At 42.6% G+C, this 24,732-nt stretch overlaps 6 protein-coding genes across 10 annotated transcripts in view; 2 read left to right on the top strand and 4 right to left on the bottom strand.

Moving 5' to 3' along the window:
• Positions 1-4,166, bottom strand: part of Glut4ef (Glucose transporter 4 enhancer factor) — a 124,191-nt gene extending 120,025 nt beyond the window's left edge. Inside the window, exon 1 of the mRNA XM_076798582.1 lies at positions 1,730-4,166. Coding sequence (XP_076654697.1) covers positions 1,730-2,527 — 798 coding nt within the window. The 5' untranslated portion in view covers positions 2,528-4,166. The remainder of the gene's footprint in view (positions 1-1,729) is intronic.
• Positions 4,167-6,092: 1,926 nt separating this feature from the next.
• On the top strand, positions 6,093-7,223 carry LOC143359476 (fibromodulin). The gene is made up of 4 exons (XM_076797415.1): positions 6,093-6,186; positions 6,544-6,644; positions 6,717-6,863; positions 7,017-7,223. Exons 1-4 carry the CDS (start codon positions 6,093-6,095, stop codon positions 7,221-7,223), a joined length of 549 nt encoding a protein of 182 aa, XP_076653530.1.
• On the bottom strand, positions 7,205-10,799 carry Lipt1 (Lipoyltransferase 1). Of its 4 annotated transcripts, none has more exons than XM_076798588.1 (5): positions 10,275-10,799; positions 9,812-9,919; positions 9,088-9,301; positions 8,567-8,869; positions 7,205-7,456 (listed from the first exon to the last, which is right to left on the bottom strand). In XM_076798588.1, exons 1-5 carry the CDS (start codon positions 10,797-10,799, stop codon positions 7,401-7,403), a joined length of 1,206 nt encoding a protein of 401 aa, XP_076654703.1. In that variant the 3' UTR covers positions 7,205-7,400. The 4 variants fall into 4 exon arrangements, with proteins under 4 accessions (XP_076654703.1, XP_076654706.1, XP_076654707.1 ...); XM_076798591.1 differs by having other exon boundaries at positions 10,287-10,799; XM_076798592.1 differs by lacking the exon at positions 7,205-7,456 and adding an exon at positions 7,740-7,845.
• Positions 9,910-16,839, top strand: LOC143360048 (prolyl endopeptidase). 2 transcript variants are annotated; one of them, XM_076798579.1, is made up of 13 exons: positions 9,910-10,045; positions 13,293-13,406; positions 13,524-13,747; positions 13,811-13,998; positions 14,100-14,325; positions 14,538-14,697; positions 14,792-14,992; positions 15,068-15,250; positions 15,328-15,441; positions 15,514-15,662; positions 15,729-15,941; positions 16,027-16,351; positions 16,417-16,839. In XM_076798579.1, the coding sequence occupies exons 2-13, from the start codon at positions 13,335-13,337 to the stop codon at positions 16,480-16,482; spliced, it is 2,121 nt and encodes a 706-aa protein (XP_076654694.1). In that variant the 5' UTR covers positions 9,910-10,045; positions 13,293-13,334; the 3' UTR covers positions 16,483-16,839. The 2 variants fall into 2 exon arrangements, with proteins under 2 accessions (XP_076654694.1, XP_076654693.1); XM_076798578.1 differs by lacking the exon at positions 9,910-10,045 and adding an exon at positions 13,040-13,218.
• Positions 10,999-11,587, bottom strand: LOC143360055 (uncharacterized). Its single transcript, XM_076798599.1, has one exon. The coding sequence runs from the start codon at positions 11,192-11,194 to the stop codon at positions 11,006-11,008; it is 189 nt and encodes a 62-aa protein (XP_076654714.1). The 5' UTR covers positions 11,195-11,587; the 3' UTR covers positions 10,999-11,005.
• On the bottom strand, positions 16,736-24,350 carry Hydr1 (abhydrolase domain containing Hydr1). Its single transcript, XM_076798593.1, has 7 exons — positions 23,726-24,350; positions 20,164-20,333; positions 19,421-19,631; positions 19,019-19,131; positions 18,269-18,506; positions 17,958-18,123; positions 16,736-17,867 (listed from the first exon to the last, which is right to left on the bottom strand). Exons 1-7 carry the CDS (start codon positions 23,825-23,827, stop codon positions 17,686-17,688), a joined length of 1,182 nt encoding a protein of 393 aa, XP_076654708.1. The 5' UTR covers positions 23,828-24,350; the 3' UTR covers positions 16,736-17,685.
• Between the last annotated feature and the right edge of the window lie 382 nt (positions 24,351-24,732).

The following is a 24,732-nucleotide window of genomic DNA, read 5'->3' as shown; positions in this document are numbered from 1 at the left end:
GAACGAATTGAATGCGAACGCCGCGAAGTTTCCACGAAATGGAACCGCGCGGTCACGCCTGAGCTGCCTAACGGAGGTAGCAAGATAGATATTGCGCTAATGCGTTCCACGTGGGGTCACCGGTAGCCGGTGCACTGCTGGCGAGCAAGCACTACGCCCGTACTCGGTCCGCGGCATAAACCGAGCTCGCGCGCTCCCGCATACATGCAAGCGAGCCGGCTGGCTTGCGGATAACGCGCTCTGGCCAGTGCCTCTCATTACGAATCTAACCGCGCCCACATAGCGGTATCGAGGCTGCGTGTATTTCTTCGCTACGCCTGACCGACCGTAATAGCGCTATCCCCCCTGGTTTTATGGGGTATTTATTGCGCCGTTGCGCTCTCGCTACGTTTTTCCGCGAATCCGCAAACATCCACGGAGGCCCTATGATCGGCGCTGGAGCGCTCTCGATCCGTGGCTGTAACCCGAGAAAGGCGTGTCGAAAATCGACGGTCTGGCATCGGCCGTGTGTAGATATCGTCCGACTACTCTAATGCCACGGCAGATGCGCGCACAGACACCGAGCAACGGCGTTTCAGTCTCTGTTGACCCGCTCGTTAACCTGTTGTGTTCATCCGCGACGGATAATATACCCGTTCCCTATTCCCCCGCGTCCCGCTCCCACCCATTTACCCTCGAATATTCCGGTTAATCGCGGGATCACTGCCAGCTAGACGGATTTCGATTGCCCCTGGGTTTGTGCGTGGCGCATAGCGTGCCCACGGTCGTATCCAGATGCAACGTCGCAAGGTAACGTTTGCACTCCCCCTCTCTCCGTCATTCTCTATCCCGATCCCGCGTCAGAGGGAGAGAGCATCTCGCTCATGCGCGCCGCGTAAATGGAACATCCACTCTATAGGTTGCTTTAGGAACGAGGTCACGAAAATTAAATTTTCTGATTAACGACGCCCGCTCTTGCCCGGTCGCGCGCCCGCGCGCGCGGTCTGTTCGGCGCACGCACAACAGAGCCGGCAACAATGCCGGGGCCAGAGCCGGCCCGACCCGACCCGGCCTGTCATCGTCGTCGTCGGATTCTTCGTTTCGGCCAGCCGTGGAAACACGGCCGGCTCTCTCGGCCCTGCACACGGAAATAAAAAAAATCCTGCCGGGTAAACACGCCACAATTCGTCAAGCATGTCATCGATACGGCCGGCGCGGCGTTATCGCGCGAGACCGCGTTTCCCCGCTCTGGAAAGCAGTCTCTCGGCTCGACGTTCCATGCCGACCGAACCGGGAGAGAGAAAGAGAGACGCGGACCGGTGCGCATGCGCGCCGGTTGTGTGTTTGATGCGCGCTAACCTGCTTGGATGCACCGAGAGTCCCGGCGGTCGTACGGATGACGTATCAAACCTCGTTATGCTCAGCGTACTGCATTCGCGGAACTTTTGCGCCGCGCGCGCGTTCCTTTCGGAAAAATACCTACTCAATTATGCCATTATTCCAGGCCATTCGAACGAGACGAAATGAAAACGAGATTCTCGACACCGTTTCGACGAATTTTCTGTGAACTTTAGGAGGCCGGTCATTTTCCCATCGAAAACATCGTTTCTTCGGAACCAACGTGTCACGAAAAATTCCCCAGTTAATCGGACATCCGAGTCTCTCTAAAGAATCCCGGAAACTCCACCGGAAACCGGTGATAGATCCCCCGGCCCGTTTCGAAATGCAAAGAATTTGAATAGTAACTCACCTCCTGGCCGTTCGGCGCGATCTTCACGTCAACTTCGTCCAGATGCTCGCGGTGCTGCGTGACCTCCGCGTGAATTTCCCGGCCGTTGTACGTCAGATAAACTTTCTGCCCGGGCACGAGTCGCGCGGTGGTCACAGATCCGAAACCGGGGCCGATCAGATCGCGATCGGAGTATTCGGTGCTCGGGCTCGGCGGTCGTCCACCGGGAACGGAATCGAACCGCACCGAGTAGCGAGTCTTCGGTGTAATGCTGAGGCCCGACTCGGAGGCGGCTGACGCCGGCGTTTTCACGGCGTGTATGACGCCGGTGTAGTACTTCCCGTCTTCACCGGGAGCACACACTCTGGTGCCGATTATGCTACGTTTCGCCAGCCTCTTTCCCGTCGACATTATTCGCGGCTGCTGCTGGTAGACGATCTCTCGGTGATCACCCACAGGAATAATCGATAAATCGTTCGGGGGCACGCACTTTCTGATCTCGACGGTACACGCACCGTGGCGGCGGCGGCGGTGGCGGCTACGACGGCTATACTTCCTTTTCGATAGTATCTCGCCGGGAATTGTTCCTTCTAAATCGCATTTGCACTGACTCTTCTTGATCTCTCTTTCACCACTGTCTCTATGCTTTATTATTTCCACTAAACGAACGGGATCACTGTTACCGGGGAAAATCGTTGAATCACTTTGACGGACAACGTATTTTGTGGGACAACGTACGGGCGATCCAACAATTCGATGCGCGCGAGTGATGATACGAGTGACGCGTCGGTCGATATTGTACGTGAATCGGTTGCACATTTAACGCACTCCCGGCAAACCGTGAACACCGACACACAGAGGGACGCGCCGCTTCAATTTTGACTGCTTCCAAACCCCGACTACTCTCTCCCTTTCTCTCCCTCTCACTCTCTCTCTTTCTCTCACTCTCTCTCTCTCTCTCTCGCTCTCTGGCACACGTACACACGCAGAATGAAATACCACTGTCGCCGGTTTTAGGTCATCGTTCCACCGTATAAATGAAATCTCGTGTAACACCGGTCGGCGAGAGATCGGCGATTCTCGCGTGTATGCCGATCGATTTTCCTAGACCGTGGAGGGACGCGGCGGCCTTCGCGGCCTGAACACAGAACTCAATGTATCAACAAAACGGCGTGCACCGTTGCCTGGGTTTGTCACGCCGTCCGCATGTTCGAGGCACTTCGTGATGGATTTATCGTGATACGTTTGTGTGCACGCGGTAGATAGCATAATATATGACTGACGCTCGCCGGCAAGTGGAAATCCGGCACCTTACTGCGACCTGAACGAACAAGCGGTACACGGTTGGCTGGTATACAGACAGAAGTCAGACTCGCGGTTCCCGACATGTGACGCACAGCTGAGCGACCGGGGAGAACTGAGGATACACTTCGAAACGGCTTTCACTGCGCCGGCCGGCCACCCGCCCGCCCGGGAAAAACAGCTGATAGATAACAACAAACCCACGTGACCCGGCCTCGAGCACCGATTGGACGCCCGCGCTGACCTACTTACTCTCATTGGCCGTCCGCCCGGAGAACGAGAGGAACGAGAAAAAATCGCAGGCTAGAACCCTAGCCAAAGCGCTCGGCTCGCGGAGACCCTCCACTTTCTCAGCCCTCTCCACTTTCCGTGCGGCTGTACTCGGCGTCCCTTCTGGCGTCCCTCTCCCATTTTTGTTCCTCCGTGTCGCGAAATAAAGCGCCCCCGATGCTATATCTCTCCGCAACCGAAAACCCTTACGCGTGATCGTACGCCGCGTCGATCGACTCCTCTCCATGACCGACCGTCGATAACCGACTCCCGAAAGATACGCCAGGCTCGCGTGATTTTTCGTCGAACGCGACTTTCGCAATCAGCTGGTAGCGTTAAATGCACAAGGCGGCCGTTTTGACATCAGCTGAGGACGCGTATGACGAAATACCGCGAGCGATCGGCCTGCCAACCATGTACAAAGCTCCGACCAAAGAGACCTAGCCTCGCGAGATACTCCCACTGTCGCTCGAATACCATACTGTACATTCTTTTTAATGAAATACCATAAATTTTCGCTGTCTTTCGATTTCAACGGCCAACGATACTTGTAGCGAGACAGGGGGCGCCTGTTTCATTGCGACAGAACACGTTTTTTCAGAGAAAACCCGTGTTCGTGGTTCAGCTGACAGTACAAAGCGGCCATTTTACGTCAGCTGGAAAGGTCGGTGACGACACGCGCCGAGTGAAATATCTTCGGTTTGACGCGCTCGTGCTTCGGGAATGTGTCGCAAAGAGCCTCGCCTCCGAAGTAATTTCCAAGGTTCGTGCACGCAGCGCGAAGGAATGCAGCGTGCGTTACGTTTATTTGGGAAACGGGCCGGCTTGCGAAACGAACGGGCACGGCCGTGGTGGAAAAATTGATTTCGAACGATCGAGCATCGTCGATGGATCCCTCCGTCAGGTGATTGATACGGTTTTTCGCGGTGAATTGATTTAATTGCCGGACTGTCACGACGTCGAACAGACGCTCGGTGTCAGCTGAGGGCGCCAGTGACGAAACACGGCCGAGTGGAGTGTCTTCGACGGCAGAGAAGCGTTTTCTTGGCCGATGCGTAGTACATCGCGGTTTCGGAAACTGGTGCATGACCGTGATCAGGCTTGTCCGTTTGCGTGGCGACGATCCCCGGTGTTGGGACGCCGGGATGCAAGTTTCGACAGCGAAAAGCCGGCCGGGTTCTGTTAGGCGAGTACGCTGCTGTGTGCCGTTCCACCGATAAATCGATCCGATGCGGCACGGCGGCGGTGTTGTCGTCGAAGGTGAGGCGGTTGCAGTGCTATACCGTTCGCTCGTCATGGCGGCGTGGAGGACGAGCTATGAAAATGGCCGGAAGACGCGAAGGGGCGGTGGGGACGGATGGTAAGGCCGAATAGAAGGCAACGGTCCACGCGTTCTCAGCAGCCTATCCTAGATTTATTTCCGTGGACGTTGCGCAATAAACACTCGGCTCGGCGCGCTGGCTGTTAGCTCACACACAACCGCTGCTCTGCCTCTCTGCTTTAGCTACCCCCTCGATTCGCTTCGAAAGAGGTGCCAAGGGCTAGTGAGTAACATTTAATTGTCGCCGGCTGACCGGTCCTCCGCGCCGCATAAAGGAACAAAATTACGCCCGGCCCGCGCATTGTAACGTTATTCCTCGGCCTGTCAATGTAATGGGGGTCTTAGTCATCTTCATTGCATTAACGTCGCCGTTTAACCGACGAACACTCCTCGGACTCTACCGAACACGTCCCCCACGTGCGGAATCTTCAATTACAACCGGCTTTCCTTCCTCCCTTTAACGCTAGGCTTATGCTGGAGCACCAAAGTTACTATTTTCACATTACTTTATAAAAAGAACAATAATGTCTCGATGCAAACTTTTGGCCATTTTTTAAATTATATATTTACAGAATAATTCCTCATGGATGCAGCTTTACGTTAATAATGTAAATTAAAAATATTAGAACGCGCCATTTTGACGCGTCCCGTAAACATAGTGTTAATAGCTGTTATGCGACTCGCCGGTATTTTTATTGTTTTTCAATAAAGACTCGACGATTTTGTAGAATATATATTGTGACGAATTCATTTAACCAGTTAAGCGTGTTTGACGTGTATACACGTCATCCAAAATACTATTGCGGTGCGGTTAACGTTAATGAATTGTTAATTTCTTATCGAATAAAAATGTAATTCTTTCTCATTTTGCCTTCCTTTTTTCGTAAAATTTATAATAGCGGCATTTGGCCTGCATTCGACGTATATATTCGTCATTGCTTGATTTTAATTCCGCGCCGTGAGGGATTTTTAAAATTAAATTCCACAGTTAACTGGTTAACCTCTTGCGGTTCGAATTATAATGTTGTAATTCTAGTCTAACAGATTCATTATCCGTTGCAGCGAGTAAAAATAATTTGGTCTGTTTTAATTCTTCGATTGACAAAAGTTTGCAGACCCGAGGTCAGTAATTAGTCATCGTGCACGCCGTGAAACCCCGTGTCTCACCAACGATCGACTCTAAAATTGAAATTCGTTTCTATTGTGTGCACCGGCATCGGTTCTCGAACGGAATTTATCGCGGTCATCAGTTTTGGTTTGCGGTGAGGATGTTTTTCGGAGAACCTACCCCCTTCCCCACCGTCCCGGTTTATGATACTCCATTGTTCCTGCTTACAAAGCGTGTCAGTCAGTTTAAAGGAATTGGCACGGAAGGTTCGACAAATAATGTCTATTTCCTAACTGTACTTTCCTTTATCTGTTCTTAAGGAAGGGTCTTGTTTGTCCCGAAATTCCCGCGAGTCGAATGAGTCGTCGTAATTGTTCTACACAATGACGAATGCACCGAAAACGATATTGTCCTCGCCGGTGTTTGTTTCGGATTATCAGGCCAGGTACACGTTGGTCAACATATTGCTGGAAAAGGGCAACGTTGAGGAAAATCGTCGGAGACGCTAGTTATACCGATGACGTATCGCAATCGCTACATCCACAGCGAAGTACACGCATAAGTATAAAGTAGATAAGATTACGTTAGCAGAACAGTCACGATCATCCTACAACGCGACGAGATCTATCAAAAGTGATTTTCGCTGGTTTTAATCGGTACGATATATTTTTACGACGTTATTTCGGGTCCTGACTGGTAGCTGCACAATCGGCATGCTTGTCTTTCTCGTTTTAAACGCCATTGGAATCACTGTTTCGGCCCAATTCATCGAAACTTGTTCCCCACTGTGCGTGTGTGACGTTTGGCTCAAGCTGCAGCGTACTTCTTGCACAGGTCGCCATCTTTATAGCGTGGACACAGGTATCACGAACAACGTGCAGGCCTTGGACTTGTCGGATAATGTCGTGTCCTCCTTAAACGCTTTCGAGCTGGTGGTTAGTATAATTTCGTGAAAAATCTCTTTAAAATTATTCTGTATTTTATAACGGGTTTATACTCTCTTTTAGAACGTAGGACTGGCAAATTTGAAATACCTAAATCTTTCGACAAATGCGGTCAGTGAAATCGATATGTATGCTTTTCACGGACTCGTCAACTTAACCGTCCTGGACCTGACGAAAAATTATCTTCATTCCATTCCGGACGATGCTTTCGTACAAAACAAAAATCTGCAAATTGTGTACCTGTCCAAAAACAAATTCCAGTCCCGTGTCCCGAAATTACGATCGCTCTCAATGACGGTAATTACATAAATGAAAACTTTTAATACTATTCACGAGAAATTGTACTGTCAATTTTGTATTTAGGAGCTGAGCTTGGATTTCTGTCAGATTAGTCATTTACCATCGGACACGTTCAATGGACTCCCGCGACTCCGGCGTCTAAATCTTGCAAACAATTTGATGATTCAGATGAGTCGTTCAGTTGTGCAGACGTTGACTTCTTTGCAGAAGATATCGTTGGAGGGGTATGGCAAAAAAGATATCTGCAATGATGTGCATTTAAAAATATAATTTATTACGATAATTCATTGAAATATTTATTAATTTAATGTTTTACCGCGTGTAGATACGTGAGAAATCGTTGATACACAATTGTAATTGGACTCTAAATCTTTACAGGAATCTGTGGTCGTGCAACAAAGAGATGAACGATCTGAACACGCACCTTGTGCAAAGAGGGGTAGAGTTTCAAGAAATCTGCGGTAAAAAGCATCCGAAAAAATTCGAAAAGATGGTGGTGGCTCCTGTAAAAAAGGAAGTGAGTTACCATCAATCGGCAACAGCAGTCGTTACGGGTACAGCGATGAGCAAGCATAATCTCACCAGCGCGCCCAACAATAAAACTCAGCCAATATGCGAACACTTGGAAAGGAAGATGACTATTTTCGATTGGGTGTGGTTCCTTGTTCTTGGTTTTATATTTGGCATGGCATGTGGTTTGATTATTTCCTACGTATGGTTCTCGAGAATGTGTTCGCGTTCCAGACGTTGGGAACAGGAAGACTTTCTAATTAATCCTCGGATACACTTACTTTTTAATTCGAATAGTATAGATAGCAATAGTTTCACTGAGTCGCGTCCTGGTACTCCTCCACCATCCTATCGGGACGTTATGCTACGACCTAACAGGTATCTGTCGAGAACATCGACTCCGAATTATCTTTAGGACATGCTGCGGATCATCCACATAACGGGATTTTCATTAAAATAATTTAATTAATAGAAATACAAAGTTCTCAGTTATTTGTAAACGTAAAAATCTTCACACATACATTGATCTCATAAATTATATCTCTACTAATCATACCTTTATTATGCAGTAAGTGTTCAAAAGTTTATTTTGATAATCAAATTTTTAAAAATGAGGCTAGTTTGTAATTGTATATAGTTCAATAAAAAAACCCCATTATGTTAGTGGTCTGTACACAAACGAAGAAGCATCCACATAAAAGCACACAGGATCATTGTTATATATATGTTGTATATGAATTAGTCCATCAAAATGCACAAAATTTGTTTAAAAAAAGAAAAAACAATTAAGTTTCAGTAAATTAATTAATAACGATATTTATTAACAGAAACAGTTTATACGGATCACATAACAATAGTATAAAATCTCAGTGCACAATATAGGATACACTTTATATTACAATATATTACATGCATACATAACAATGAGAGTTATTAAGTCTTTTAATAAAGTCGTATTATGATACAATTCTGTACAAATCTCACAGCTTGTTATACGGTGACTATGTTTAGTGTACACAACAATTTAAAGCACAATCATTATGATTGTTCGTTGGGTCATTGCGTAGCAATCATATTACTTTTATCTACGTTCTGGCTCGTACTTAACGTAACAGTCTTGCAACCGATGGCAGTTATTATATTCTCCGTTATTTCGTGGTCGTATCTCGTTCCCCGTAGATTACTTATCACGCTGGCGTCTTGGTTGAAGTTGTTCGACACCATGCCGGCCGGGAGCCTCATTTTTATTTCCTCGATGATTCCGCTTCGTATTTCCAGCGTCAGTTCGAACCGATGGACTTTGCTATCTTGAGTAACAAGGTCCAGTTCTCGGGTTACCGAGAATTCCGGCGTTTTTCCGTAGTTCCAGTCCCAGGAACGAAATTCGCTCACTAACTCGTTGAGTCCTGATAACAAGAATTATTTTTAGACAACTTCCTTGGAGTTCCAACAATAATCTACTCTAATAACTAGACTGTGAATTTTATGCATTTATCACAAAAATAAGTCAGAGAGATAGAGAACTGTGGAGCCATTAAACAAGGACATTAGAGCAAGCGATATACGTATTTATTTGCATTTAAGAGCTATGTGCCATGACAATAAAAACATAATGTTAACACACCTGGAAACCAATCCTCTGTTGGATTGATGAACTGAAAGCCTTTCTGCTGTTGAATAAAATCTTGTCCACCATCTTCTAAAACTAGTGGTTTTGTGCGAAGATACTCCCAGCCAATTGCATTGATTAATTTGTCCATGCATATATGCGAATTCACATCTATTAAATTTTTTACCGGAGACCGTGTAGATACGGTGGCATTGGTTTCAATGCCATTCTGTAATATCAAGATCACATAAATTAACGATTTATAAAATTAAAAGAAATACATGGTTGTGTACATATACATATTAATCAGTAATTTTATCCTAACATGCATGTACGCAATTCAATAACGAGTTTTTTCCTATTGTCAATTAATGACATTTTCTATTTGGTTGACGTTTTTCGTATTTCCCTCGGCAAATGTTTCGCGCGGAGCTAAACTATCGAAACACCCTGTACACGGTGGCGCCATACCGAGGAAATGGAGGGGAATACACAGTTACCCCCTCTCTGTCACTATCGGTTTAGTCACGTGATATTGTGACGCATGCACGATAGAGACGAAACGCGTCACGTGACAGAAGCGTGAGATGCTCGCCGCGGGAATATGGGGAAATGAGGTCGTAGAAGGGGAAGTGTAGAATGGAAGTCTTGACCTGCCGACATGGCTTCTACACAACATTCTTCTACCGTCAAACGACTGTACAGGACATGCAGCGACAATCGCTCGCAAAATATTTACCTGTTTTGTTTCGAGCGCTAAGCTCAAAGCTGATTTGTTTACATTGACCAATAGCGTGCAGTGATGATAAGCGTTCGGTCGTCCTAATTTAGCTGCGGTACCAGACACCTGCGTTTCAAGAAAGTTAAGGAAACATAGATCATGAGTTCGCGAAGCGCGTAGCTTCGCCATGGGAAAGGTTGTTCCAATTCGCTCGTACATTTAGAAAATTTCGCTACACCCCCTCGTGAAAAGGTAAGAAAATCCAACAGCGTTTTCAAATACATGATCATGAATGTCGCGCGACACCAGCGTCTATATGTACACACACACGCACACACACACACACCACGTTATCCAGCAAATTCTATCACGCGGTTCAGAACGGCGAGTATTAATGCTCGTCTAATGGTGACGTTATTTCTTTTTTTCTTTGGAACACCCTGTACAGATAAAAGGGACATACGTGTTTATGATACATTACATTAAAGGATACTTTGTAATTGCCTTCAACGACGATGTCCTCGCGTTTATTAATGTCGGCTTTCACGCCCCATTCCCGGTACAGCGCTCTAGTTATGATGCCCAGATTGTACTTCCGGTTGTATCGTTCCCGCGGCGTGAAAAAGGTCAAATTCAAATTGCCAGTGTCATGGTAGACGGTGCCGCCGCCGCTGTTCCGTCTTGCCAACACGATACCACGTTTCTCGGCCAGCTGGGCGTTATGCTCGACCCATGGGTTCTGATGACGGCCGATGACCACGCAGGGATCGTTCCGCCAGAGCAGCAGCATATGATGAGTCGCGAAATTGTCGTTCCGGTAGAACCAATCCTCTAATGCTAAATTGGTGAACACATCCGTGGATTGTGATATAAATACTGACTTCTTGATCGATTTGTTGAGGTCGCCTTGCCTCCCGTCGGAGCCCGTCGTGTACCTAGAGACCTGGTGCAAGTTGCATGGTCCGCGCCTGACCACGATCAGAGCTCTATTGATCAAAGGCATCATTCTTGTGCGGGACACAATCTGCCTCTCTTGAAAAATCGGTCACCGATATGCGAAAACCGTATTACTCCCTGGAGGAAAATGCTAAACTTTGGCGAGATCAGTCTTTGACTAAAAAGATCGATGGCCTGTTTTTTAGCTGCCTGGGATTTGCGCGTGGCGAAATCAACCTTGATCTCGGTTAATGTTTCGGTCAGTAGATAGCAGCCCTATTGAAACGTGTTTCTAGAGACGTCGGATTGACTGGCTGTGATCGAGATCAAGTAGTCGTGTAGGGCGATCGTTTGGTGCAGCCACTTCCAGGTCTGATCCAGGGAGTTGATACGGTATCGGAGACCTAAACAGTCTCGGCAGTCCTTTTGCATTCCTCCGTGTGCTGACAATTTGAAAAGGAACATTCAAATCGGCCGCGACGAGTACGACGAAACGCGAGTCGGGCTTGCGGAGGACCTCTTTCCGTCGAGTTTCGAACTATAGGTATATTTCACGAGGGACAACACACGCGCGCGACTGTTTTCGTTCGAAGCACTTGAGAATGTGACGCACGGCTAGGAAAACGCTTCTATGTACGATCGTCGATGTACTCTCGTATTGCAATGAGCACCGAACATGTTAGCCTTTGACGTTATATGAACTCCGTGTGGTCGGAGAAAGCAGAGAGGGGGTCTCGAAACAGATGCAAGAGGTTATCGGGGGTCGCAGCACAAAGTACAGCTGACCCGATATCGTCGCGACGAAGCTCTCTTTGAATAGTCGCATCTTGATTCGTGCCTAACCCCCTTGTAGCTCCTTTCCAGGGACGTACACGCTCTTTCCGGTGCCCCTCTCCTTCGCAATTCGCTCGATCAGTGATCGGCGCAGCCTGGGTCATCTCCGACCCGTGTCCGACAGTTGCGACAAGTCGTTGGAATCGTCTTGAATCTGGCTATTGCGTGACGATAATAATCTATCTTATCTTATGACATATTATATCTTTATTATTTATCTTATGACAAATATGGATAGTTGCAACTTGAAACAGTGAACTCAGGACTATCGATTCAGTATTTTTGATCTACTAAAATTATTTAAAAAAAAAACATTCTAAAGAGTTTCCTGTTTCTTGCAATTGACATAGACAATTTCTATTTTGTATAAAATCTGCAATGTAATGACAGCCTTTCCAAACCTAAATACATATGTATACGGGTTGCTTACGTATATCTCTTTGGCTCTGAAAAATATAAAACACATCGTATCCTGTTCTTGTTGCAGTAGTCGTAAAAACATCGAATTTTGACAGTGCAATCGCGCTACTAATTAAAATTCATATAAGCTTATCATATTGTGTTTCTTTAATTGTAGTACTTCGTCAGTATATCGCACTTTATTTTCTTGCGTTTCTTGAAATATATTTTGCATCGGTAACGTATACGACACTGTATTTTCGTGATTTCGACGACTAGTAAAATGTCGTGAAAAGTCATGTTTTACGTGCCAGTTAACATCGCCTGATATAAGAGGGGGTAATTAAGGCCATTTGATAAGAATATATTCCGCATCCTTCCGTGTCGTGAACCTAATAGCGTTATCATTGAATTTGTAGCTAGAGTATTGGTAAATAATTTCTGGAACTACTCGGTCTACATTTATAATTTTCTCACAACACGTGAGCGCATGTTGCAACGAAAATTGTAAATGAAATAGATGTTACACTCTTCTCGGGAACATTTCATTCAAATTATCGTACAACTTTTATCTGGGACCACACAAATTGTCTTTAATTGCAACGATTCAGATGTACCCGCGCAAATATTCGTATCATTACATACGTGTCTGTTAAATACATATGTTATAAATTATATCTCCCCTTTAATTATATATTTACTTGAATAAAAATATTGGGAATGAAAATTGTCTTTTCTGTGGACAAATAAAGGCACGTGATTTTTAAGTTCGTAACCATTTTAATATATTATTTAGTGGGAATTATTTTATAATTTACAGCTGAAAACTTTTTAATTATCGGTAGCAAAATTTTCATCGAGACCAAAAATTCACCCCTAGTAATACAATGTAAATATTTCTTTCGGTATTATTATATGAAAGACAATTTTTAAACTCCTTTTTATTGTAGCACAATAATTTAGATTCTTCTTAAAGTTAGAACAGTCCAACTGTAGTAAACAACAAATAAAAAGATTAGGAATTTTGAATGCGATAAGATATTTTGAAATAGAATGCGCAGGTAACGTTCGTGTTTCTGCGTACAACGTATGTATGTATATGTATGATGCGTTTAGTGGCTGTGTCGGTAATTGCAAATACTATAAAGAAACGTCGTTTGCATAAAATCGAAAGTAGTGCCTGCAAGAATATATTGGAATCCGTTGTTTGCAGTTGCGTGCAAATTATCCGCGCGTCCTCTTATTCCACGATTCAAGTAAGAATTTTTCAAGCGTATTCCTCGGTGTCGCTATAACAACTCTAATTACATATATTTTGTTGGAAATATAGGTGTCAAATCATTCAACGAATAAGCAAAACGTGAAACGAAAAATGTTGGAAAAATTGCAATATCCCGAAGCGACTCGTGATGAAACCGTGATTGACGAATATCATGGAGTCGAGGTTAGAATAAGCAAAAACAATATGTAGAAAATATGTAGAAAATTGCTATATTGTCGAAATCAATTTATTCACTATTCATAAGGTTGCATATATTTAAGTTGCTATTTCATTTATCAGGTGCCAGATCCGTACAGATGGTTGGAAGATCCAGATTCTGAGAAAACCAAAGCATACGTTGATGCCCAAAATGCCATTACTAAACCATATTTGCAGTCGTGCAGTGCACGTCAAGATATTTATGATCGATTGAAACAGTTATGGGATTTCCCAAGATATTCATGCCCGGCTAGACACGGGGACAAATACTATTTCTATAAAAATACAGGTTTACAAAACCAAAGGTAATGGTTGTGAGTTTATTGATCAAAATATAAGATTGTGGTACACAAATTTCTATTTTCCAGTGTTCTATATGTACAAGATACTCTAGACAGCGAACCTCGAGTGTTTTTAGATGCGAATACATTATCACAGGATGGTACTGTCGCAATTTCTATTAGTAAATTTAGCGAGGATGGTAGTATATACGCGTATGGACTGTCCAGCAGTGGATCCGATTGGTGTACAATTCATTTCATGAATGCAGAAACTGGTACGGCAAATATAAATAATCTGGAAACAGTTCCGTGTGTTGGAAGTATTCTTTACTCTGTTATTTAAGTTTACTTATTATCAAGAAATGTTTATAATTAGGTGAAAAATATCCAGAAGTTTTGGAAAGGGTCAAATTCTCTCGGATAGCATGGACTCATGATAACCAGGGGATATTTTATGGTTGTTATCTGGACCAGAAAGGCAAAACCGATGGTTCAGAGACAGAGGGCAACAAAAATCAGAAGTTAATGTATCACGTTCTTGGAACACCTCAGTCAGAAGATGTTATTGTAGTCGAATTCCCCGAAGAGCCTCTATGGAGGATGTAAGAGAGTTATTTGTATTTATTAGATTGCGGATCTTTACAGTTGAAAATAATATATCCTTAAGTATTTGTAGTCTCTTCGCTGTTTCAAATTTAACCAACACATTTTTTTCGTAAATGCATACAATTCGCAATCTAGTATTTATAAATTGATTGATTAATCATAGATATAACTATATATTTTTTATTATCTATTTTTCTGATATTTCTAGAGGTGCTCAAGTTTCCCAATGTGGGGAATGGTTAATTATTTCACCCGTGAGGGACTGTAGGGACAATTTAGTGTACTTTACAGCATTGAAACCAGAAATGAAGTTTACGGAGAAGTTGCAGTTAATTCAAGTCGTCGATAAGTACGAAGCCGATTACGAAGTTTGTAATATACATATAGCGTTCACGTATATCTTCTCCGAGTTCCAATTGACTCAATTATCTTTATCATTTGTCTTTTTTTTTTTTTGTACAGTATATAACAAACGAGGGCAGCAAGGCTATATTCCGGACAAACAAAGGTGCACCAAACTACAAGCTGATAACTATAGACTTGCTGGATTATAAAGAGGAAAAATGGGTTGACCTTTTGCCAGAACATCCGCATAACGTGCTCGATGGGGCCTGTGCGGTTCACGAGGATAAATTGATAGTTTGCTACATCGAAGATGTCAAGGTGAAGATAAACAAGCGAGAAAACATATTCAAAAGGATTAAAAAATGCTGAAACTCAAGTCTTGTACATTTTTAGAATGTTTTGCAACTGCACAGTTTAAAGAGTGGCGAAAAATTGCGAACATTTCCACTCGACGTAGGAAAAATAATCAATTTCACGGGAGAGAAGAAATACTCCGAAATATTTTATCACTTCACATCCTTTTTAGTCCCTGGTATTATATACAGAGTTGATCTCAAAAATGATGAAGAACCACAGGTTAGATAAATAAGTGAATAAATAAATATGACTAACGGAAATTCCATGGCTATATAAACGCGTGCACATTTTTATAGGTATTACGGGACATTAAAGTGAAAAACTTTGATGCGAGCATGTACAAGACTAGTCAGATATTTTATACTAGCAAAGATGGTACAAAGATTCCAATGTTTTTAGTAATGAAACATGTGAGTGTGCATAGATACTATTCGTATGATCGTAGAAAAAGAAGAACGTAGCTAATCATCGATTCTTTGTAGGATGCAGTTTTGGATAGCTCTATGCCGGCTTTGTTGTATGGTTATGGGGGCTTTAATGTAAGCATTCAACCATCGTTTAGCGTCACGAAGCTGGTTTTTGTACAACACTTAAATGGAGTATTAGCTGTCGCGAATATTCGCGGAGGAGGGTAAGTCATGGCAGTATACTTATTGAATATTAATAAATGCTGACTGTATTTGCTATTTTATTATAGTGAATACGGAGAAAAATGGCATAATGGCGGGAGGTTCTTCAACAAGCAGAACGTGTTCGACGACTTCCAAGCCGCTGCCGAGTATTTAGTCGAAAATCGTTATACCACATCATCGAAGTTAAGTATTTTAGGTGGCAGTAATGGCGGATTATTGGTTGCCGCGTGCGCGAACCAAAGACCTGATCTTTTTGGTGCTGCGATTGCTCAAGTCGGGTAAGTTCGATTGAAGACGGAATTATTTGTCTAGTTGTATAAATAAATGTTTGCGTTATTGTATCGTTGCATTTTCTACTTTCAGGGTAATGGATATGTTACGTTTTCATAAGTTTACCATCGGAATCGCTTGGGTGTCCGATTACGGTAGCTCTGATGACCCTAAACACTTCGAAAATCTTCTGAAGTATTCCCCCTTGCATAACGTAAAGGCTCCGGAAAATGTACAATATCCAGCAACATTGTTGTTAACCGCAGATCACGATGATCGTGTAGTACCGTTGCATAGTCTCAAGCTTATTGCAACACTGCAGCATACGCTCGGAAAATTACCGCAGCAAACGAATCCGTTGCTGATTAGAATAGACACCAAGGCAGGACATGGCGGTGGAAAACCAACAATGAAAGTGGTCAGTAGCTGAAAAATTGCTATCATTTTTATTCTTAACGTTACTGACCACGCTTTTCGTTTCAGATCGAGGAAAGCACGGACATTTTAGCATTTATTGTGAAGTCGTTGAACTTGGAGTTCAAATTGTAACACATGCCAATGATATTAACAATTTTATACTATATATTATGCATAAATTTCTGAACGCGTTCAAAAAAAATTTTGCAAAATACTGTTTCAAAATATGCTAGTACGCTTCGTCGCAGATGATTTTATAAAACGAATTTCTTGTTTAAAGAATAAAAACTGTCATACAATTTATTGCGCAGTATTCGTGTGTTCATTACGATGCGGGGTAAACGCATGTTTCTGTATGCGTTTTTCAATTTTGCTAGAACGAATAAAATGATACTAATCGTAGCAATAAATGAAATTATTGTATCGATTCTTTTTTATTAAATACTAAATAACAAATATACAATTTATTATTAAAGTATGGCATTGGTATTTGGTGTTTTATATGATTCTAGCGTTAAAGAAGTAAAAAAATGATGTAATGTGATTCAGGGCATGTTGTTAGACTCGCCTTTATGATTCCTTTTAATACTGTGAAATACAATGTTATGTGTAAAATGTGTAATATTAGGTATTCCTGTATCACAACCGGCGATGTTTCTTCGAACGTCATTCCTTTTTACTTGCAGATGATATCATGCCGTTTTGCGTAATTTATTCTAATGTTCACGTCAATGTCCAATATTTAATATTACTCGTAGTGCTGACATGAACATAGTAACGATATTGTTGCACACAATGCCTGTATTGTGCCACCAATTTCTTAAACAAGGAACTTCTGCTTATCATAAATGTACCATTAAATAAACGTAAAGTTCTGTTAATCGTGTTGCGAGTTTATACTTCTAATGATCTTCATTTTTCGTCATAACATGTCAGCTTAATAAATCCTGAGTTACCGTGGAGTGCGAATGTATAATTTCCGGTTCTGAAATTGCCACGATAAAATTACTGTGTTACAAATAAATATCACTATGATATATATATATGTATATACGCGAGAATTGGATTGTGCGTACACCTGTCGTATATTTTGTAAAAAATTACACCCTATACAATTAGTAACTAGCGCTTGATAGGTCGTTGGTAAAAATCTTTTTATAAAAGCGACGAATGTTCTGTAATTCTTATCACTACTAACATCACATGTGCGATACCCTGAATATGTGATTAATCATGGCACGCGATCTCGTTCCTTTTCGTGTAATGGCCAAACCTGGCGAACGCATTTTGATACCGATTCTCGTGGATGAGGTTGAAATTAATTTTATAAGTTCGTCACAATAATTGGTGATCGGCGTCGGTGGTGAACAGCGCGGTGAAGAATTGCGAGAACAATTTACCCATATATTGTTCCTCTTTCACTGGCCACATACCTTCCATGAAACCAATATGGCCGCCACGGGACGTTACCACAACGGCCACCTTTTTCGTTTCCGATATTTCCTTCAACGGGATCGCTGAACACAAAAGAACAGAGAAAATATTAATTTCACGGTATTAGTATTCCGAGACGATTATATATTAAGCTGTGAGAAGCTAATTTAAACCTTGAACCGGTTGAAATGGGTCGTCAGCAGCGCTCAGGCATAATAGCGGCACATCAATCAAGTGCAATTTGTCGTGTATGGTTGCATTAGAATAGTACTCCTCCACGTCTCTGTAGCCGAACTGTTTCACCGTGAAGTGCGAATCAAATTCTCGCACGGTTTGGCTCTGGCGAATAAAAGATATTATTTTAACAATCATTCTTGTCTTAGGAGGAAATCTTATAATATCGATTACATTTTTACATTATTGTGAGCCTATCTGATCCTTAAAATTCTAGGATTGATCTTCGTGAACGCTTTATTCGGCTTACTTTTAGAAGAGTGTCTATGTCAACGTCGAAGAACCCAGTTTCCGTCGCATAATGTAATCTCTGTATGTTTTTACGCAGTGTCCCAGCCAAATACTTGTTCATCATTAAATTGAAGTAATTCTCTTCCGTATTCTTCGTCGCCGCGAACACGTTCCATGGCACAGAAATTAAGAAACATCCTTTCAATTTGTTCTTCGCCATCGATCCTTGTTGCGCTAAGTAGTTACCTAATATCAGTCTGCGAATGAAGATATATTGAAGACATTAGGAACATTGTAACCGACTAAAATAATTTTAGACTGACATATTGACGAAGCATTAGGAACGCATTAATGAACGTGTTAGCCACTAGAAAATATTATGAACATTGTAAGTAATCACATTAATTTTAAGTAGATATTGACAAAGGATTAGAAACACATAATGTGCATTATATCATTATATGTGCATCAATAGATTAATAATATATTAAACATTAGCTGGTGTGTTGAGCAACAGACTATTTGAAATTCGAGAAGGTTTATAATACAAGGTAACATGAATCATGATTTATGAATCACGTCAGAGCGGTGGGGATAGTTCCGGAGTAGGCTCGTGTCAATTGATTTCGCTTTGACTTGGCAATAATTTTACACAGTGCGAGTGCAACAGTACTCGCTCGCTTCTTTTACGGTAAATACGGACTCGTAACTGGATAGAGGATTTTACACGGTAATGCGTTCCAACAAACTAAGATTGAATGATCATTACCCGCCCATAGAGATTCCGGTCGCTCCAAGAGGCACATTGGGGTAAAGCTTCCTCACGTGTTCAACAACTTCGGACAAATCGTCGCTGTTCGCTGCGCAATATGTCCGTGGAGTCTGCAAATGCAATAGCAAATGAGTACAGAGTGACAAGAATAACAGGAATTAGTAAACAATTAAGTTATAGTTAGAATTATTAACACTGAAACTGCCAGTCTGGTTGTAGACTCTGGTCTCATCTAAATTCCGAGTACACTTATTTTATTATTATTCCAATGAACTTTATTTTGTAATTTTTCCAAACGGTGTAAAGCCAGTATGTAGGTCTAGCGTTAAATATTCTGGAAAGCACATCCGTTTTGATTCGATCTAATAGGTCATCAAAATTGGTTTGGTAGCAGTCTACCTTTAGTTCTACGCCTCCGAGGCCCCTGTTATTGAAAATCACACATCGTATGCCGACTTTTTTCGCCGACGTGATTAGGCATTTGATGTATTCAGCTTGGCTCGCTCCTGTGAGTCCTGGCAGGATGATCACGATCGGCGAGGTTGTCGAGGAACCTTCCTCTGACCAATCCAAAGCCACTTCGCCACCATCCGATAACGTCAAGATTTCCCTGCACGATTAAATTATTTAATTCGAGCGCATTGAATTTCATACGCTCATGATGGAAATCAGTGGGTAAAACGTAAACAGTAGAAACGTCAGAGGAAGTTCGATATATATTTTTATATTATAATTAGACCGCGTATTTGACGCAGTCGTAATAAAAAAAAGAAAAGTGAAATTAAAATTATTAACAGAAGAAATACATTTAATTTCTGTTTTTCTTTTTTAAATTGATTTAGAACATTTAGTTTGCATGAGGATCCGTAGTCTAATTACAATTTAAAAAATGGGGAGTCTATAATACTGCATAAAAATTGTACAGTAGCCCGTCGCATGAAAGTTTAGTTTGTTACACGTGTCTCTAAAGTTTATATGCGCCGGTGGTGAATTTTTAGCGACAGAAGAGTTAATAGATTGCAAGACTTCTATAAATAATTCGTACGAAATAGTTACTGAATTTATAGGTCTTTCGTGTTGGACAATCAATTGCGCAGTGTTCCTTTGCTCGCGAACACGAAGTTCAAGGTAAACTTACCAACCTGCGATAAATAATAGGTGGTAAAATCCGCGACCGAAGTACGCTCGCTATAATGGTCTGTGCTCTCGATTCGAAGCACCATAAGGTCGGCCAAAATTTGTTCCTAACCAGCGGCACGTGTTCCTCGAGGAACGATCGGAACGGTCCGTTTGCACATACCAGCATCGGCGTCTGAAAAATATGTTATCTGTATTAGTAATCATATAGCACGGCGATGATTAATTGCACGTGTCTCTAAAGTTTATCTGCGCCGGAGGAGAATCTTTTTATTTTTCTAAATCAATCTTAAAAACCAAGAATTAAATGTATCTCTCTTTATTCGCTACGTATTATTATTAGCGCTAAATAACACTCCATTTTGTGAGTGCTCATGTTGCAGGAATTTGTTAAAAAGATTAAAGAATATTCTGAAGATATTCCGGTTCACTGATTGATTAATGTCGCTATTTTTAGAAGGCGCTATTTTTATTTCAAAATAAAAGATTTCGACTATTGATTCAACTCGAATTTTTATCAGACTCTTTCTTTTCTTTTTTAGAAGCAAACATTCTTGTTTCTTGGAAATTTCTTACCGCATACTTTACAAGTTTCTTATCTACAGTAGTGGGACATAAACATCCGGCGACGTATACGTTCGTAATAACAATGTCTGTTTATAAGTCGAAACATAATTGTTATATTGTATAAAAGGGGTACGAACGGAAACGTTTGAACGTTAACTTAAGTTTCAGTTATTGTTTTATTTATACCGACGTGTTGTGAATAATGTGATGATACATAGTCCGATATATATCGACTACTACATACAGTACTGTATACTGTATATACAGACCATCGTTAATCTCCGTTGTAAAAATGATAACTGCAGCTTCTGTTTAGACAGAATTAGGTAAGCCTTCCGTAGAGCAACCAAGGTAACCCATTTGCATCATAAAGAAATATGAAAAGAATGCCTTTATCACCAAACTTTTTTTTATTATATTTAAGTACAAAAATGACTACAAGTAAAAGAACTTCATATTTCAGCATTATAACAAAAAAAAAAATGGAGAGTATATATACGCTAATGATGCAAATGGGTTAAATTCGTAATTAGTCAAAGATATCTAATAATAAGCATACGTCAGAAATCGCATCATTATATTTATTGTCTTTGAGTACATTAATTAATTTTCTTTTAATACAATCATTCGTTTCCTTGAATAGATTCATTCAGTCGCAACAAATAGCAATAATGCAAAGTAGGCATTTATCGCGTAGTATTTCCGAAGCGGAATGTCCGATATGGAAATGCATTTTTCCGATGTGGAAAGAATTGCGATCCGTTCGAATCAGAAAAACAGCACGAGGCGATATAACAGCATGTGCCGGGGCGTCAGAGTTACGAGCGAAATCTGTCTATTCAAAGATTGCATTATTCTCGACCGGCTTCTATTCGGTACATTCGAGTTACCTGTTCCGGCGTTTGCGTAGAAGCTGCGCGCGCAGCCAGGCACCGACGCGCGCGCAATTTGTCCGGGTGCGAGTGCCACGGAGAGTTTTAAGGTCAAATTAATCAACCGTGCATCTCTCCGCGTGGCTCGCACGGACCACGAAGGGTCGTGCGACTTCGCCGAACTATTCGTATCACGGAAATCCTGATAGCATATCGGCGCAATATCGGCCGATCTTTGAAAAGTTCGCGCGATAATAAGAAGTTCGAACTTTGGATCGCCTCAATTCGTTCGCGCCAGTCATGCCGATTCATACTTCACTGGAACGGAACCGCAAACCCTAATCCCCCGATCATGATAAAACCGATCTCGTCGATCCACATTTCCCCGATGCAAACTGCAATGTTAACGAAAACTGAAATATCCACTGATACGTTAATTTCCATACATCGAAGGTACTAGAATATTATTTATTCACTCATGATAATGTCAATGTTTAAGTATACTCTATGTCTCTATTTATGTTAATTGTCAGCCATGTGGTCACCAACGACCGTTCAGTTAATTCGACTACATTAAAATAAAAAGAAAAGTTAGATATTAAAATTTTCGTTTTACATTTTAATCGTTCTGTCGATAACATAAATTTTCCAACAATAGTCAATGATATTGCACTGTATAGTTCCATAGTAATAGGAACAAATATCTACAGTAATCTACGTTTAGTCATAAGAGGTTAGAAATATATATATCACACTTTCCGAGTAGCTACAAAACAGAAAATGGACGAATTTCACCCTGAAGAACGTGAAAGGATTATATCTTAATGCTTATACGGACGCAGAAAATTCCATGGAAGAGATGCCAAAGGTTGCAATATCGAGGACGAATTGATAATCGCGAATAAAAGAGACACGACGTAGATTCCAACAATTAATGCCGATCTGCAGCGGGGACCTCAGAAACAATTAGTCTTTGTTTTTTTCCATGGTGTAGAAACTATGGAAATTAATTCGCGTCTCTCTCCGTGACGTGTCAATAACCGTTCATTGCCACGAAATCAATTGACCGGTGCGAAATTCTCCAGACGAGCGGGCTTTTTTTTTATCTGTTCAAATGGTATCTTCAATAGAATCAAGGCAGTCCCGATATAAGCGCGACTCTGAACCAAACGCGGCGTTGATTGAGCTTAATGAAGGTTAAAAGTCTGTGCATAAACGGTAACGTCTGCTCTATGGTACAGTCTAAAAATTTCAATTACTATAAATTCCGGCAGTAAAAATCTGCCCATACGTTGCCACCATGACAGCGGAGCTGTATGCGAAGCAAAAATCATGTGTATCGAGTGCGAGAAACGGGAGTTGAATAAAAACGTATTTCCTAATCATTTGAATAGGTTGACAACAATGCTACGATATTCCTAAATTCTTGTTAAATCCGGAGTCCAGTGATGAGACAGTAATTTTTCATCACACTAACCGAACCAGGTAATCCTTTCATTAACAGCTAAGCTGTGTTTCAAATTCTGAATAAAAAATCACAGTGAGCTCTTTGGGCAATTTTATTTCATATTTTCGGGATAAAAATGAAATTATTGAATTTTCATAGAACTACTCCGTAGGTTGTCACGATGATAAAACGGTATTTTCCCATAACCCCAACCTAGTTGACCCCTCAGTCCACAGCCATCTTTAATTCGCATTTGAAATCCTCTCGCATCCTTCTAACGAAAAATCGCGGCAAGTTTAATTTTTCGAACGATTTTGTTTCGCGTGTCCGGGACAAGAGCGTAATGTTGCACCACAACTGGAAAAGTGTCGGTCGTTGACACGAGAGTTGCGGTTACCAGAGGAGTGGACAGGTTTTTCGAAGCCCGCCCAGCCTAACACCTATAACAACTCGAAAATAGTCTCGAAAAACGAGACAACCAATCCCCGGCGCGGCGCACATAAAGCGCAATGCGTCCGAATGGTCGATGATGCAGCTTTCTCGTTCACCGGTGCGGCGAACGTCGGACGTTCGTCGGTGGAAATTAGTCGGACGTCGCGACTGAATGGGAAATCGTCGGCTCGATGGGGTTTGCGGGCTAGGTTAGGCTGATTGATGGTGCTTGACGTTGAGGTTACTCACTTTGACAACTTCGAAAAGGTAGTAGACGCAGAATCCGATGCCCAGCAGCGCCCCGTAGTAGACCGTCGGGATGTCGAGGAGTGACTCGAGCATGTTCTCCATATCACTGTACGTACTCTATCGATACGTCCGAGAGACTGCTGACACTTGGTTGCGACGTTCGAACGTACACGCGCCGGTGTTGATACTGTTGACGATGGCGATCTCGCGAGGTCCGTTGACAATCCTTTCTCGTCGAACGCCGGTAGCCAACAACCGATCGGCCGACGGTTTCGCACGGAGCCGCCCGTCCACGCGCATGACGTTTAAATAATTGGACGGCCAACTAGCTTACCAGCGTTACGAGCGACCGATAGCCGATAGCCGAGCATGCAGCAGACTATACAGACACAGAGGTGCTATAGATACAGTCAGGACTCGGTCACGTGCGCACGAGCGGATCCGCTCCCACACTTATGAACACACCAGCTACTCGCATATGCCGCAGCCCACATAAAGAGAGAGAGAGAGATCATAAACTGGGCCCTCTCCTCTTTTTTTCACCTCTTGTCTCTTCTCCCGTTATACACACCTCTTTTCCTCCCCTTTCTTCCCCTCTGGCCCACCGACACCATCACGGAGGTTATGCAACGACGGCGTGAACTTTTCTATCGGCACTCCGCCGCGGTAATGCAAACCTGCACTTGTTTCGACCAATCCACGCGACCACACGTCAAACGGTGCAAATGCGGTCATCGGGGGCCCGCCGATCGGTTTTGCGAGGTTTGGGTGGTCTCATTGACAGTAAAATGCGCCGTTGGACCAGCGATTCTGAAAATTGCTGGTTGAAACTGTCTCATGAAGGTTCCGATTAAAATGATTATGAAGAACCTTCATCCTGAACAGCAGACTTTACTTTAGGTGGTCATTAATAGCAAAACATACTGTTGAACCTCTGAAACTTGAAAATCCAAGTTTTCTTCGTTCCCTTACGCTGTGTTGTTATAACCCATACACACCCCAACCTG

This window comes from Halictus rubicundus, chromosome 12 (assembly GCF_050948215.1).
Source record: "Halictus rubicundus isolate RS-2024b chromosome 12, iyHalRubi1_principal, whole genome shotgun sequence".
NCBI classification, from domain to species: Eukaryota; Metazoa; Arthropoda; class Insecta; order Hymenoptera; family Halictidae; genus Halictus; species Halictus rubicundus.
The sequence above is the reverse complement of the archived record's forward strand: the minus strand, read 5'-3'. Positions and strand labels throughout refer to the sequence as shown.

Coding starts and splice junctions, on each gene's coding strand:
- LOC143359476 (XM_076797415.1), top strand. CDS start 6,093: ATGACGAATGCACCGAAAACGATATTGTCCTCGCCGGTGTTTGTTTCG. Junction 6,187..6,543: donor CAACATATTGCTGGAAAAGG/GCAACGTTGAGG, acceptor CTTCTTGCACAG/GTCGCCATCTTTATAGCGTG. Junction 6,864..7,016: donor CCATTCCGGACGATGCTTTC/GTACAAAACAAA, acceptor TTTTGTATTTAG/GAGCTGAGCTTGGATTTCTG.
- Lipt1 (XM_076798588.1), bottom strand. CDS start 10,799: ATGATGCCTTTGATCAATAGAGCTCTGATCGTGGTCAGGCGCGGACCA. Junction 9,920..10,274: donor ATTACAAAGTATCCTTTAAT/GTAATGTATCAT, acceptor CTTGAAACGCAG/GTGTCTGGTACCGCAGCTAA. Junction 8,870..9,087: donor AACAGAGGATTGGTTTCCAG/GTGTGTTAACAT, acceptor TCTTGTTATCAG/GACTCAACGAGTTAGTGAGC.
- LOC143360055 (XM_076798599.1), bottom strand. CDS start 11,194: ATGTTCCTTTTCAAATTGTCAGCACACGGAGGAATGCAAAAGGACTGC.
- LOC143360048 (XM_076798578.1), top strand. CDS start 13,066: ATGATGCGTTTAGTGGCTGTGTCGGTAATTGCAAATACTATAAAGAAA. Junction 15,442..15,513: donor TGTTTTTAGTAATGAAACAT/GTGAGTGTGCAT, acceptor GATTCTTTGTAG/GATGCAGTTTTGGATAGCTC. Junction 15,663..15,728: donor GCGAATATTCGCGGAGGAGG/GTAAGTCATGGC, acceptor ATTTTATTATAG/TGAATACGGAGAAAAATGGC.
- Hydr1 (XM_076798593.1), bottom strand. CDS start 23,827: ATGGAGAACATGCTCGAGTCACTCCTCGACATCCCGACGGTCTACTAC. Junction 19,632..20,163: donor CCACCTATTATTTATCGCAG/GTTGGTAAGTTT, acceptor TTAATCGTGCAG/GGAAATCTTGACGTTATCGG. Junction 18,124..18,268: donor ACATAGACACTCTTCTAAAA/GTAAGCCGAATA, acceptor TTTATTCGCCAG/AGCCAAACCGTGCGAGAATT.